The following is a 14,677-nucleotide window of genomic DNA, read 5'->3' on the forward strand; positions in this document are numbered from 1 at the left end:
TGCCGATGATGTGATGAAGAAAATCAAGAAACTACTAATTTCTAGCTCCTTGTGTTTGCTTTATTCTTTAGTCACACCAGCTGGTAAAGTGTGGTGTAGTTTTCTTCTCAGAAAATGAACTCTGAGAGTGCAGCTGTGTGTACAGAGGCATGGGGGATCACATTTAACCAGTGACCTTGAGCCCAGTGGACAACAGTTGGGAGACTGAAAGCCAGACATGATTTAGCTCACCATTTCTCTTCTTGCACTGGGAGATACAAGCGTTTCATATCATTTGTCTATGCAGGCATCTTCTGAGGGAGTTGCAGAGCCACACACAGATGGAGCACCATGCCTAGGGGCAGGCAGAGTTAGCACCTTACCTCACTAGATGCACAGTTCTCTGTGCCTGATAGACTTAAGACGTCATATGCACACACATGGTGTTTTAGTTTGGGGCTGCGATTGCTTTGGTTTAAGAGTAGGTTTAAAATATTGTGTTGCATGCAGTGGTATCACTTTCTACACCACACAGGACATTCTAGAGGGACGTTTAATTGTTTCTAACAGAGCACAAGGACCTGAATCAATACAGTTATATAATCCATCTTCAACTAAACTATACAAATTAAATACTTTTTCTGTGTAAAATCCGATAGACGTCCAACCTATACAGAAGTAAAAGCAAAAGTAAAACATGGAATCTAACGTAATTTCTGGGCAAACCAAATCATTATGCATGATCATTATGCATGGTTTTTATTATTTTATTTTCTCAATTAGCCCATGTAGAAAAATCCTGTAACAGAGCTTAGCCAAAGAGAAGCTCAGTACCCATAGATGAAGGTGAGAAAAATAGCCCTTTTCTTTAATTAAGCATTAAATCCGCCTCCTCGGTGAGTTAATGAAGCTGCTCTGGGTTTGGCAGTCAAGCTGCTTGGCGAAAACCACCAAATCTCTGCTCAGATCCTGTTTAGGAAGCGTTTATTGGTCTGCCTCCTGATGTTTCCAATAAACAGACTGCCGAAGATCCTCTAAAAACACTTTTATTTGTGAGGTTTTAAAAATTGATTATTCTTAAAAGCACTCTCATTAAGCATCAGGTCAAATACATTTACATTAAAATTACAACCAACAAAGTACACTGGATTTTTTTATTATTACTAAAATATTTGCCATTTAGATACATGAGTATATCAGTATATATATTCATTTAATCCTTGCAGTTGGATATGAAACACAGGTCAGCCAATGAAAAGTCCAGTATCATAGAATGCAGTATGTGCATTATTTCATACAGTACAGTGCCTTGAAATATCATTTTCTTTCTGATTAATCCTGAATCTCTCAGCTTTATAAAAAACACCTTATATAAAAAGTTATAAAATATGCTAATACACATTAGGTACACTTTAAGAAAATTACAAAAAAAAAAAAAAAAAAAGCACAATGGACTTTAAAATGTTTTGCAGATATTATATTTGAATACTGAATATGAATTTACACCAATTGTGACAACAGCAAGTCAATATATTTTTGTCAATCATACTGTTCATATGCCTACAATGTACATTGTATTTTTAACACTAAACATGACCCATAATATTAACCATAATATTAAACTTCATGTCATCTCAGTTCTTAATCATTACAAATTTGGATGTGTGAGACCATGTTGAAATACTGCTTGATTAAGTGCATGCTTCTCTCTGTTCTCAGGGACCAGAGGAGGAGCTGTCGAATTCAAGTGAGCCATTTTCTAGCGTTCCATATCCATTCATCTTCTTCAGTTTAAGCTGATCTGGCTGACTGAGGGCCTGGCTCTCTACCACCGCCTCTTTAGTGGCAAACATCTGACTGATCTCCATAAACGTCTTGTTCTTCGTCTCAGGAATGACGAAGAACACATAAACAGCTACTACCAAGCACACACCACTGAACACCAGGTAGCAGTAGGACCCTGCCAACATCTGTGACATGGACAAAAGGTTTAAAGAGTTATTTCAGCTCACAAATATAACCCGTTTTCTGGAATATGTATGGAAAAGTATGGGTGAACTATAAAAACCTATTATGCTTTTAGCCTTTACATTTACACTGAACTTTTCCTGCTAATAAATTGTCCTTCATAATAAATTCCTGCTACATAGGTTTTAATGATCACACCACAAGCTTACTAGCTTAGCATTACCAAGTAATAAAATGTCACCATAGTAGTTCATTAATTACTAATCATTATAATAAACTACTTTGATGATACTAAAATGTCATTAGAGAAGAATTATTTACCCCATAAGTAAATCATTCTACTTACACTAACTATTACATCACTACTAACTAGTATCCATAGTAGCCTAGTTACCCAAATACCTCAAATGTAATAGATAAATAAAAAATAAATAGTTAAACTACTTAGTAATTTGTTATATTACTCAAATGTTTATTAGTTAATTTATTTTACTTGCACATCTATTTATCACATTCAGGAGTAATTCATGGAAGACTGATATGGAAATGACCTATCATGAAATATACCTGACCTATTACTGAAATAATGCTTAATAATTATTTAAGCATCCATGAAATTACGTTATCAGAGTTATTTGATGTATCAGTAATTATACTTACAGTAATTATAATGAGTTATAAATTTGTAATTACATACAGAGTAAGGACAGTGTACAACACTGAAACATGCAGATAACACTGGTGTTCAAAAAACGCAAAGTAACTTAATTAGTTGGTAAATCATTATTTTTTTTATAGTGATTTGTTATTATTGAAGATTTACTATGCTAACACTTGATTATTGCTAAGTTATTATCTATACATGTAAACATTACATAAGGATAAATAATAGGATTTTAATGTGTTATTGTTCCAGTGAATATTGGGTACATTTTTCCAAACTGTATTCATTACAAATAACCACATATTATGTGACAGTATTGCATTGTAACACTCTTTTGAAAGTAGTAACAGCACCTGTAGGAAAGGGAAGATGAAACCAATAGTGAAATTGGAAATCCAGTTTAAAGAGCCTCCCACAGTATAAGCAGCAGGACGATGGGACTGTTTAAACAGTTCTGCTGTGATCAGGAACGGGACACCAGCTAAAAATAAATAAATAAATAAAATGCAAAGCAGCCTTTATTTCTATAGACTGAAGGGTTTAGATTGCATATGGGAAGTGACTTATAGACTGCAGATGCTTTTGAGACACACATATAGATTTAGGTATATTTGCAGATATATGCATGTATATTACATCCATTAATGCACAAGTCCAGTGCTTCTCCATAATGCAACAGTTCATGAAGGGAAGAAGACAATAAAGTAGCTTTACGAGGTGCTCATTATTGTTCCAGTGCTTAACTTCTAATCCCTTTTGGTTACCAGTGAAAAATAAACAGGCGCAAGGTGTTATTTCAAGTCTAATGAATTCAGGAACAAGCCAAGCTGCGACTTCATTATTTGTGCATGATAATTGCAGTAGAAAGCGTGCTGCAGTTAAATTGATATGGAACTCTGCTTGTAATTCATTGTTCATGCAGGATTTTGGCTTAAAAAGCCATATTCATCATTGTTTATGAACAATGAGCCATAAAAAATCCTAATTAAAGACGTAATTACAGCGATTGAGGCTGCGGCCTGAGAATGAATTATAGATTTTGGAGTGGGGTTGACTCATACATCAACAGAGTAAAGCACTTGCAGTCTCATTCATCATTTCAGCCATGCTCCTCTACTCTACTCTACTCTAGTGGCATGCATAAACTCCTTGCATAATACTGAGACACCACAAAATAAGCAATGCATGAACTTAATAACAAAACTCTCTTTTCACTCTTTTCAATTCATATTTTAATGTCATGAAGCTTATTTATCAGATATTTAGTGAAACATTGCAGAAACGTAGTATCTTATGTTGGTATCTTAAGTATGTAACCTGGTGACCCAAAGTTAATGTATCCAATGATAGAGACTTAAGCACTTCTGTACATCACTCTGGATAAGGGCGTCTGCCAAATGCTGTAAATGTAAATGTAAATGTAACGTAATACATAGTGGCAATATAAAATGCATTTTATATGTATATATAGATATGTGTGTGTGTGTTAGTACTTGTGATTATGAACGAGAAAGTGGATAATGTATGAAGGATCATTTAAATCTATTTAAAAAAATACACACAAAATACACACAAGCAAATAAATACTTTTCTATACTTCTAAAAGATGTTTACCTTGCCTTGCAATGAGGAAGTTTTTTTTTTTGTTTTTTTTTACAGTTGATTTAGCTATTCTGCCTCTAGGTGTCGCTATTTCACTATTTCGTGGTGTCGCAGGAACCAGGGGTCAAAGATCGACCATCTGTTGATTCAGACTGAACCACACTCTGGAGACCATATCTCTTCATATGTAGTGAAGCAGCACAATTTCACATGATAAAAGCATGGGTTTTACTGGTAGCTTTTTAAAATAAAATATAAATGTAATATAACCCACCTGGTCCTATACAAAATCCAGCAATGATGCCAACCACACAGCCCACACTCACGTACTTCATGAAATGCACATGTGTCTAAGAGAGGAGGATTGGAATGTCACAGACTACATACTACTAATAGTATGTAATAGTATGATAATAGTAATCGGATGTGCTTATCAAATAAACTTGTTAAATTTTCTAATATAATAAATCCAATGTGCACACTGAAATATAATTTTAATTGTTCTTTAAATCCTAATAATGCTTACCTGCAGTACAAGAGAAAATGTTATCCCAGCACAACAGAGGCCCATGACTACAAAACCTCCAATTATCAGTGGCCTTCTTCCGAGCCGCTCAATTGTGAAACACTAGGAAAACATAGGAATGAATCAATACTCTATTAGTATTTCATTAATATTGCAAAAGCAATGATTTGAACTCAAAACAATGCTGTAAAGCTGCCACCATCTGACCTATTTTCACTCTCCTCTGTGTTACTAAGCTCAAGGCTGAGGCACTGTTTTGAAATTTCTGATTGGTGTATTAAGACTGTAATTTAGAGAAACTGAGACTGCAGGACAATAAGGAAAAGATGAGAGCTGAGAGCTAAAGCAGTGCACTGACTTAAAAGAGGGTGCAGAAAGCAGCTGACAGCAGAATGAATAGTTGTAATTTTATAACCAATCTCTGGCCTTCCTCCTGTGTGCCATTGGCCTCCCAAGTGAGGGCCAATTGACACTGACAGCAATGAGTTCTCCTGACTAACAGCGCGCCTCGCCTCCTCCAGTCGCTGATGGTGCATCACTAAATCCTGGCTAAGCGATACGCCTGGGAGACGGAGACTGCGTCTAGCCTCCATTACAGCTCTGAGATGTGACCCAGAGAAGGAGCTAGTGGGAACAAGACTCATCCATCTCTCTAATGTTTTCCTTTCATCTCATACAGTGTCTTCTATGAGTGTAAATGCAGGAGAAAAAAAACAAAAAAAAAACAAGAAAAGTGAGCGGCAGAAGATGGACAGAAAAGCAAAGTGAAGCAGAAGGAAAAGACAGAAAGGCAGGGATGCTCCGGAGGGAGAGCTCACATGTACGGGCCTGAATTCTTTACACCCTGAGCACAGTACTTCTCGTGTAAGCTTGAGTCGATTGATGATGCTATCAGGAAAATTTAATATATTTTATTTATCAAAGATAAAATCAAGCTGTCGATGCTGGGATGACCTGTGGTGGCTTATTATGGTGCACAAAAGTAAATCTTCCTCGTTATAATCTGCTTATGTTATTCTTTCATATAAATCACATTCATTTTTCTTTTTTTCCCCTCTAAATGACACCATTTACTGAAAAGACTCTTTGTGAGTAGATAGACTCAAGGTTCGATCATATAGAACCTTAGCACACACTTCAGTCAGTTTATTTCAATCTTCAGTAGTCATATGACTATATTAATATAAAAATACTCACCCCTAGGAGACCTGCGATGATCTCTATGGCTCCTGTTCCTACAGTGGTGTATGGGATCTCAGGGGCTGGTATCCCAGCATTCTCAAAAATGTCATTGGTGTAGAACCAGATCTATAGTGAGAGTGAAAATCAAGAGCGGCGGTGAAACATAGTGAGAGAGGACGAGAACGAGAGAGATGCTGATTTTGGCTTGAACAGGTGGTGTATCATAGCTGCACAGTTATGGTGTACAACACTTCAGATTCAATTTTGGCGCTGGAGGGATGTATGCGACTTTAGACAGGGGGGTAATCAGAGGAAACACAGACGGTTTTAGAGCTACTGGGAGTGCAGAGGACACACACGGTCAGCCACTCTCCTGCTGCTCTGGCTCAACTCAGCCAAGACACACCACCTGTCAACCCCATTTACCCTACACACACACACATACATACATACATTTGTCTTACTATCCTTGTGAGAACCTTTCATTACAAAGACATATTTATTAATGCAGCTAATTCATGCTTTAATGTAATCCTAACCAGAAGGAAACATTTTTTGGATCTTTTAGTTTTTTTCCATCCAATAATTGTAGTTTTAATCCTAGGGATCAGACAAATGTTCCCACAAGTCAAACTGTCAAACATTCCTATACTTATGGGGGCGCACACACACACACACACACACATACGCGCACACACACACACACATACGCACATACACATACGCACACACATACGCAAACACACATACACACACACAAACACACACACATACGCACACCCACATATGCACACACATACGCACACACACACATACGCACACACACACATACTGTACGCACACACACATATGCACAAACACACACACGCACACACACACACACACACACATACGCACATACACACACATACGCACACACACACACACACATACTGTACGCACATACACACATACGCACACACACACATACGCACACACACATATGCACAAACACACACACACATACGCACACACACATACGCACACACAAACACGCACACACATACACACACAGACATACAGACTGGATGGAATACTCTAATTTACTGCGATTAATAATCCCCATCACCTCATATTCTATCTTCTATTGTCAAACTCAGTGTATATATGGCAGTGTTTTTATGGTCGGGTTATACAGCTGAAACTTTCTAGAACCCGATCTCAGAGATCGGTTTTGCATTCTTGCTTATAGTGATTAAGTAGGATTATGGTTGGAAGCGCTGGAGCTATCAAACCTCTAATTTGAGTACGGAAGAACAAAACAAATTGAGAAGAAAAGTGGTTTGAAGTCTTATACATAAAAATGCATTAGGTTGTTAACATGTATAAATACTTGTGAGCTGTGTTACAAGCTCAACACATTTTATAAGCAACATTTATTTTCCTACTTTCAGGAAGCCAATATACTTGGTTACCATGGCAGCTGTTATAAATGGCAGGGGAGATGAATGTAATGTAGTGAATCTGTCCCAAATTTTCAGCTAAATTATTAATACATATTTACTACATGGAATGCAAGATTATTCACCCAAATGTCAGCATTGTCTTTTAGCTGATGATATTTTTAAATCTTATTCTGTTGTCAGAAAAGCCTGTTTATTTCTTTTCTTAACATCTAGCACTTTTATTAAAGAGGCAGTGTGATTATACTTCAAAATATAAAATCCAGCTTTGTGTATTGCCAATCCTCCTGCTAATCCTCCCAAAATATAAATGTGTTATAGTCCATTGATGTCTAATTTGGACACATGAGCTCTTTCTGGATAACAGTGATGTTTTCATTCATGTGTTAAGATCACTATAAGATCACTGTGGACATCATTCAGCAGCCTCACCACTGCCATGTAAATATTATGATTTCAAAATCTCACCCACTTTATCTTTAACTAAACTAAGCCTCAGATTCAGGTTTTGTTCTATGTAATTTGCTGTAATAATAGCCTATGTTTATTGCCTTGGCAGGGCAGAACAAATTAGATGCTATAAACAGACTCTTGAAATAAGGATTCTAATTTGTTCAGCTCTGTTGGGTAAAGTATGAGCTTTCTGCCAACTCTGTCCACTTAATCATCTGAATAATTAATTTGCAGCTAAAAGAAATAATTCACAAAGGTAATGCTGCTGAATTTATTTGTTGTATAAATAAAAACTGAGTGAGATTTTTGCAAGCCTAGAAAAGTCAAGCCCAAACCATTCAAACTCAACCATTTGAAAGGCTCATGGTGACCATAAGATGGCATTTTGGTGGCATTTTAATTCATACATATGTCATATTCATTCATTCATTCATTCATTTTCTACCGCTTATCCGAACTACCTCGGGTCACGGGGAGCCTGTGCCTATCTCAGGCGTCATTGGGCATCAAGGCAGGATACACCCTGGACGGAGTGCCAACCCATCACAGGGCACACACACAATCTCATTCACTCACGCAATCACACACTACGGACAATTTTCCAGAGATGCCAATCAACCTACCATGCATGTCTTTGGACCGGGGTACCCGGAGGAAACCCCCGAGGCACGGGGAGAACATGCAAACTCCACACACACAAGGCGGAGGCAGGAATCGAACCCCCAACCCTGGAGGTGTGAGGCAAATGTTCTAACCACTAAGCCACCGTGCCCCCCCATATGTCATATTACTAACCTTAAATATTTTGTTTCAACTTTCTAAGCAGTGTTGGTTCAACTGGTGTAGCTAATTATAATAACACATCACGCAGTCATATGTAAAAATAAACATAGCCTTACTGCATCTATACCAGACAGCTGCATCCCGATGTTAATGACGATCACCGAGAGGACCTGCCAGCGGACTGTTGGGTCCAGCAGTAGCTGCCAGACAGACACAGTCTTGATGGTGAACAGGGAGCGCTGCTCCTCCTGCATTTCCTCAATCTCAGCCTGAATATTACATCTGGCCCTGTACCACTTCAGAGCTACAGAACACAGTAGGTGATTGAAAAGTTTAATAGAAATAGTTCTATTCAAACTATTCAAATCAGAAATAATTTTTCTTATTAGTTTACCATATGATTTATATAACATTATTGCTATTCAAGTCACAGATATACATATATTTTTTACATTAAATAGCATGTCAAATCATAACAAAACTATTTGAAGAAATTGTAAAGAAGAGATGCTAAAATATACATCAAGTTCAAAAACCATATAATGCAAATCAAACAAACATTCTATATGCCTGGCATGACTACTACTAATACTCAGGCCAGGTGTTTTACCTGTGATGGTGGCATGGATGTTCTGCTTTTCAATCAACAAATAACGAGGGCTTTCTGGAAACCATGGCAACAACATCAGCTGGACAAATGTTGGGACCACCACCAAGGAGAGAAATAGTGGCCAGTGTTCCTCCTGTCAATCAAAGCAATGGCCAAGAAAAAAATCATTTATAATGCTTAGCCTAGACGCAAAAAACAAATACATAGCTCTGTTTACGTGTGTTATTTGTTATTTGTAGCATACAAGTAAAAATCTACTCTGTAAGAGTATAGCAGTGCCTTTTGGCCTTTTGGACATATACCTACTTTTCCAAGGAGTTCATGCAGGCCCAGGAGCTGAGCAGAGAAAACCCCAATGCAGATAAATATGCTGGGCATGAGGCCTAAAAAGCCTCTCAGGTTTTTAGGAGCAATTTCCCCTAGATACATGGGCACCACACTCAGAGAGATCCCTGAGACAAGAAAAAAAAAATAACATGATTAGATCATTTCCATCTTATACCAGCTTAGTTTAGTAACTTCTCACAGCATGTTACCTGAATGTATTCCTGTGATGAAGCGACCAAAAATAACCATTTCGGGTGAATGACAGATTCTACTGAAGCCCATTAGGGTGCCTGCTACGAAGACCAGTACAGTAGAGTTGACCACAGTCCCTTTCCTGCAAGGACAGACAGACACGTGTAGTGTTCCTAACACCGCTCATTAACCAGGGCTGTAATGCTCAACAGCCGCCACCAGGGAGTTTAACTATCAAAACCAGGTAATTGATGTTCCACAACTGCAGCGCTGAATGAAATAACTGGCCTCCTTGATTAGTTCTATCAGGTGGCAAACTCTGATTTACACCCAGCTGTGCCCTGCTCTCCGTTATGATGGCCTTAGTCCTATAAAACACTTTGCTGGGCCACAATTGATTAGAGCATTAAATGGAGTTGTGAATCATCACCTTTCATTTGCATTTAAATGTCTGCAGTCTAATCTCATGGCTCCCGTGAGACGCTTGAAGCAGACGAGACAAGCAGAGGAGTTTGCGAGTGCCTCTGTGGGCATGCTGAAGAATTCTGATTATGTCTCCTTCTCACATTAAAGCATAGCTGAATATGCATTCCATTATAAAAAAACATATTACTATTAATATAAACTCTTAAGTCAACATAATACGCTGGCTTATTTTATTGTCACAGCAGCAATCCGAGAAGTTAGTGAGAGAAGTTTTTAGCCTACGGGCCACAAAACAACACTGTTCCTCCTTCAAAGTGTGACCAAGGTCATCTGCAGAGGTCATGTGAGGTGACAGATGAGGTAGTGTGTACCTTGGTGGTCGTCACACTCTGGGGAGTAGCAGTATCACACCTGGCAGAGTGACCAGACAGCACCAGATGTTATGAGGTCTCCTATTGACTCACCTTCCAAATCTGGTGACGAGCATGCCCACCATCAAGGAGCCGATCAGGCCTCCAATGGCGAAGACAGACACAGTGAGTGAGTACATAAGCGTCAGCTGCTCTCCATTCAGCCCAGTTCCATTTCGATTCACAACAGTACGGTTATAAAAGTTCTTAATGTACTAAGTGTGTGTAAAGAGGGGAAAAAGAAGAGAATATTATCATGACGCACACAGTGATTAACAAAAAAATATTTTTTCACATGTGGCACTCGCACATTTTGAGTCAGAAGTCAAAGTCAAAGGAATTCAGATTTAAAAAAATAATAAAAATGGTCAATAGTAAGAACCTTTAAAAATATACTCTAAATTTTGAATTAAAATGTGTTTTAACAGTTTAATATTAAAATGAGACGAAAAAAAGAATTTCCTGCAATATTTGAAGCACAAATACTCTAACAGGGTATAAAAAATAAAATATTGTTCTGAGTAAGTAAAGGAACAGGTCATAGGTCTGACACAGTGAAATCTTCTCAAAGAAAAAGTCATAAGAATTTGCATCCTGAAAGGCCACGAGAGGCCAGAAGACTCAGAATCAAATGCCTATTTAATAGAAATGTAGACAAATATAGATTAGATGAAGCACAAGTCTCGGTCTTATGTGTCATTCATTCTCATGTGTCAGACTCTTTCTCTCTCCCTCTCTGTCTTACACACCTAAACACTCTGTATTCTGGAGTCACAGACTAATTGAATCCCTGTGCAGTTATCTTTTCCCCCATCTGTTTTATCCTAATTATTTGTAGCAGAGTCACAGCGGTATCAGGGCTACAATGTTCAGTTACCTTTAAACAGACTCGACAGTACAACTGTGTGATAGTAATTTCTGATTTTAACGAATAATTTTTAAGGTAAACGGTTAGCTTGTAATGAAATGTGTTTTATTCTGAGCAAATCAAATAATTCAAGTTCAATAGCAAAAATTATTTTTAACATATTGTTTCTATAAATTCTGTATTCTGTCTATACATCAAAATTAAATCACTTTCATGAGAAATATAACAGCCAACAACAACAAAAAAGAATAAAAAACAAGAAAATTTGAATCTTTTCATCATTAACAGACTAATGGTGCAAGGCAAATAGGTCCCCACTTACTGTACATGGAGACCTGCTAGAGGCAACCATCACAGCTCAAAATGGCAAAAAAAACCCTCAGATGACTAATGCTATACATCACAATTATACAAGCAGCTTTAAAACATATTTTTATCAACATATCAGAGAATCAGTGCAGTCATACATTTTGACAAATAAAATATGCTACAATCCTTTCTATAATTAGAAGATTGATATCATATTCATATACTACTCTTCCCCAACACAGTAATAACTGCTCTTAGCATAAATTAAAGAAACATAATATAGAACTTTCAGTAAGGGCTAATTTCACACATTGTTCATTCCATCCATGTTCCTCAACCAGAGACAAATTTTCCACTCAGAGCAGAGCCTCAGTGGAGTTAGTGTTCATGCAAATACTAGGGCAACATTTCTTCATTAACCTGCAGAACTATATATATATATTTATTTATATTATTATTATTATTATTATTATTATTATTATTATTATTATTATTATTATTATTATTGCTATTGTTATTATTGTTGTTGTTGTTAGTATTCACCATCAGGATTTGTGAACGTCTAGAGGTTCATGGTGGCATTGCAGGCGGTTTATAATAAGTAAATAAGAATTTAAAAGCCCTCTGGCTTCAAATAATAGCTCAAATATCGTTGTACCAGTTTAATAGTGAACTTAATTTTCAAATAGTTGAATTATTCTCATTAAAAATGTACTTAATTTATTTCACAGTCAAATGTGTTTGGATGTCGGTAACTGAATGCTGTTTCATAAGGTATTTTATAAACCTTTTATTTTTTAAATAAAATTAAACATATGTTTGTAAATGATTTGTCAATTTAGTAGCTATAACTGTTACCTGTAGCAGATACATACAGAGCATGAAATTATGTTAGTTATTCTAACCATACAATAGAAGAATTCACTTAGTGAGCTCTTACCCCTGCAGGAGAGTTCACCACAGCCAGATTATAGCCATACAGCATAGAGCTACCAAATGAGGTGAGGAAAGCCACAGCCAGCAGAGATAATGTGAGGTGCTGTAAGCATAGAAAGGAAGAACAAAATAAATTCTTGATACAGCACAGTGAGAAAAGTGTAGTGTAATTGAATTATATAAGCCACGTAAAGCACAAATACATATAGTCCAGTGTATGGTAAATGTCAGTGTATGTCATTTTATGACTTTAAAGGACTCATTAGGGACTGATATAATCCTAAGTGAAATGGGAGTATCACCAACTGATCTGGACTTAAATAATAATACATGCAAATCTGGCCTATAGTACAGTCATCAGTAATGATGCATATTCCTGTCAAAGTATTGGAATAAAAACAAAAATAATTACCCTCTATATATTTTATGCTAACAATGTATATTCACTAATAAAAGACAGTTGGGTTAGATGGAAAAGGAAAGGATAACATTAATATTTACCATAACATATTAGTGCTAATGGTGCTAATGTAAAAATTACATAGATTAGAGTTTATCATGACTTCAGCTCCAAGTGTGTGCTAAAGTGCAAAGACTTCAACCTAGTAACTAGACCGATTGCTTAGTCATAGTGATCTCTATCTTATATCATTGACTGAAGATTGGTGAGAGTGTATCACTACAGAGTAACCCTGGTAGAAGTAGTCTAAGCACAACATAATTTAGAGCATGAAGTAGTCAGGTGCAGCTACTTAGGTACACACGTGAGGAAAAACTTGTGATATTTAATGAACACCATCTTTCTACTAAAACATGTTATCCCAAAAGCAAACAGCTGACCATGTTATAAGTCTGGTCTAAACAGCAGTGTAGAGCAATTATATTTTATAAGGTATTGACGGATATACTGTATTAGGATAAATGACAGGAATTTAATATAGAGGATGAGACAGTAGAAAAATAAATATTAAATACAAATACATATACAATGGATATGAAAAGCATTAGGTGGAAAATGGAAAAATAACCCTTTAATCACTGGAGATGCATCTGTGTTCAATATGAACCAACCACATTTTATTTCATGTTCAAGTATTTATCACACAGCTGACATCAATAAAATTATTTTTGATTGACCCCAAATAAAATGCAGCTGTTTTTCTGTATGATTTTCTTCGCATTTTCTCGGTTTCATTCTGACTGCTGAAGTCATGTTCCACAGATTAAAAAAGAAATGATTTTGACATAATCATGTGATACCATTATGACATAACCAAAGCACTGAAGTGAATTCATTTACATTTATATCTTCAGGAATAAACTGGTTTGGATTTTGAAAGTTTGTATAGTATATTATAACATATTATAACATATTATAACATATAATATATTACTATTATAACATAGTATATTGCTCCATGAGCACTTTCTATATACTTCATACACATACTATTGCATACATGTTCTATGTAGAATTATATAAATTGTGACTTTGTTGGAAAAAGATGTAAAAAGATTTCACAACCCATAAAAAAGTTCTCAAACCACATGTTGTTCTACTAAGGGCATTTATATAGAATACATAAATCTTTCAATAAAATCAACAAATAGCACCATTTTTTAAAAACTTACCGATGTGATTTTGCCTGGTGAGGTATTTAAAAGTTGTTCAGCCATTTATGTGTCTCAAAGGTTCCTCTTCAATGTGTATCAATAAGTGAGATTAGCTTGCTTTGTAGTGGGCTGGTTGTAGGATCACAGACTTCATCTTTTGATGAAGATCAGGCGTGGTCAGACTGTAAAGATTGAACATGTCGCTTATTCTCTTAGATCATGTACAGTCATGAAGATGTCCAGACTGTTTAGGACACTCAGAGCAGACAAGCCGTTCACTCACATGATGGACAGCAACGTGACACTGCTGAAATCAATTAGCTAAGTGAATTTGTAAAGGCTGCGGTCTGAATCATGGAAACTCTGGTGCTGGTGAGTGAGTCAAC

At 36.5% G+C, this 14,677-nt stretch overlaps 1 protein-coding gene across 1 annotated transcript; it reads right to left on the reverse strand.

Moving 5' to 3' along the window:
• Positions 1-1,694: 1,694 nt before the first annotated feature.
• Positions 1,695-14,354, reverse strand: slc2a15a (solute carrier family 2 member 15a). Its single transcript, XM_060871403.1, has 12 exons — positions 14,310-14,354; positions 12,682-12,780; positions 10,619-10,779; positions 9,746-9,870; positions 9,516-9,661; positions 9,210-9,342; positions 8,716-8,903; positions 5,937-6,047; positions 4,740-4,841; positions 4,488-4,563; positions 2,965-3,092; positions 1,695-1,949 (listed from the first exon to the last, which is right to left on the reverse strand). Exons 1-12 carry the CDS (start codon positions 14,352-14,354, stop codon positions 1,695-1,697), a joined length of 1,569 nt encoding a protein of 522 aa, XP_060727386.1.
• Between the last annotated feature and the right edge of the window lie 323 nt (positions 14,355-14,677).

The sequence above is a fragment of the Tachysurus vachellii genome, chromosome 6, assembly GCF_030014155.1.
Source record: "Tachysurus vachellii isolate PV-2020 chromosome 6, HZAU_Pvac_v1, whole genome shotgun sequence".
NCBI lineage: Eukaryota > Metazoa > Chordata > Actinopteri > Siluriformes > Bagridae > Tachysurus > Tachysurus vachellii.

Excerpts from the sequence above, each read along its gene's own strand:
- slc2a15a (XM_060871403.1), bottom strand. The coding sequence starts at position 14,354 with ATGGCTGAACAACTTTTAAATACCTCACCAGGCAAAATCACATCG. Across the intron at positions 6,048-8,715 it reads AGCTGTCTGGTATAGATGCA|ATCTGGTTCTACACCAATGA; the intron begins GTAAGGCTATGT and ends CTCTCACTATAG. Across the intron at positions 4,842-5,936 it reads TCATCGCAGGTCTCCTAGGG|TGTTTCACAATTGAGCGGCT; the intron begins GTGAGTATTTTT and ends ATGTTTTCCTAG.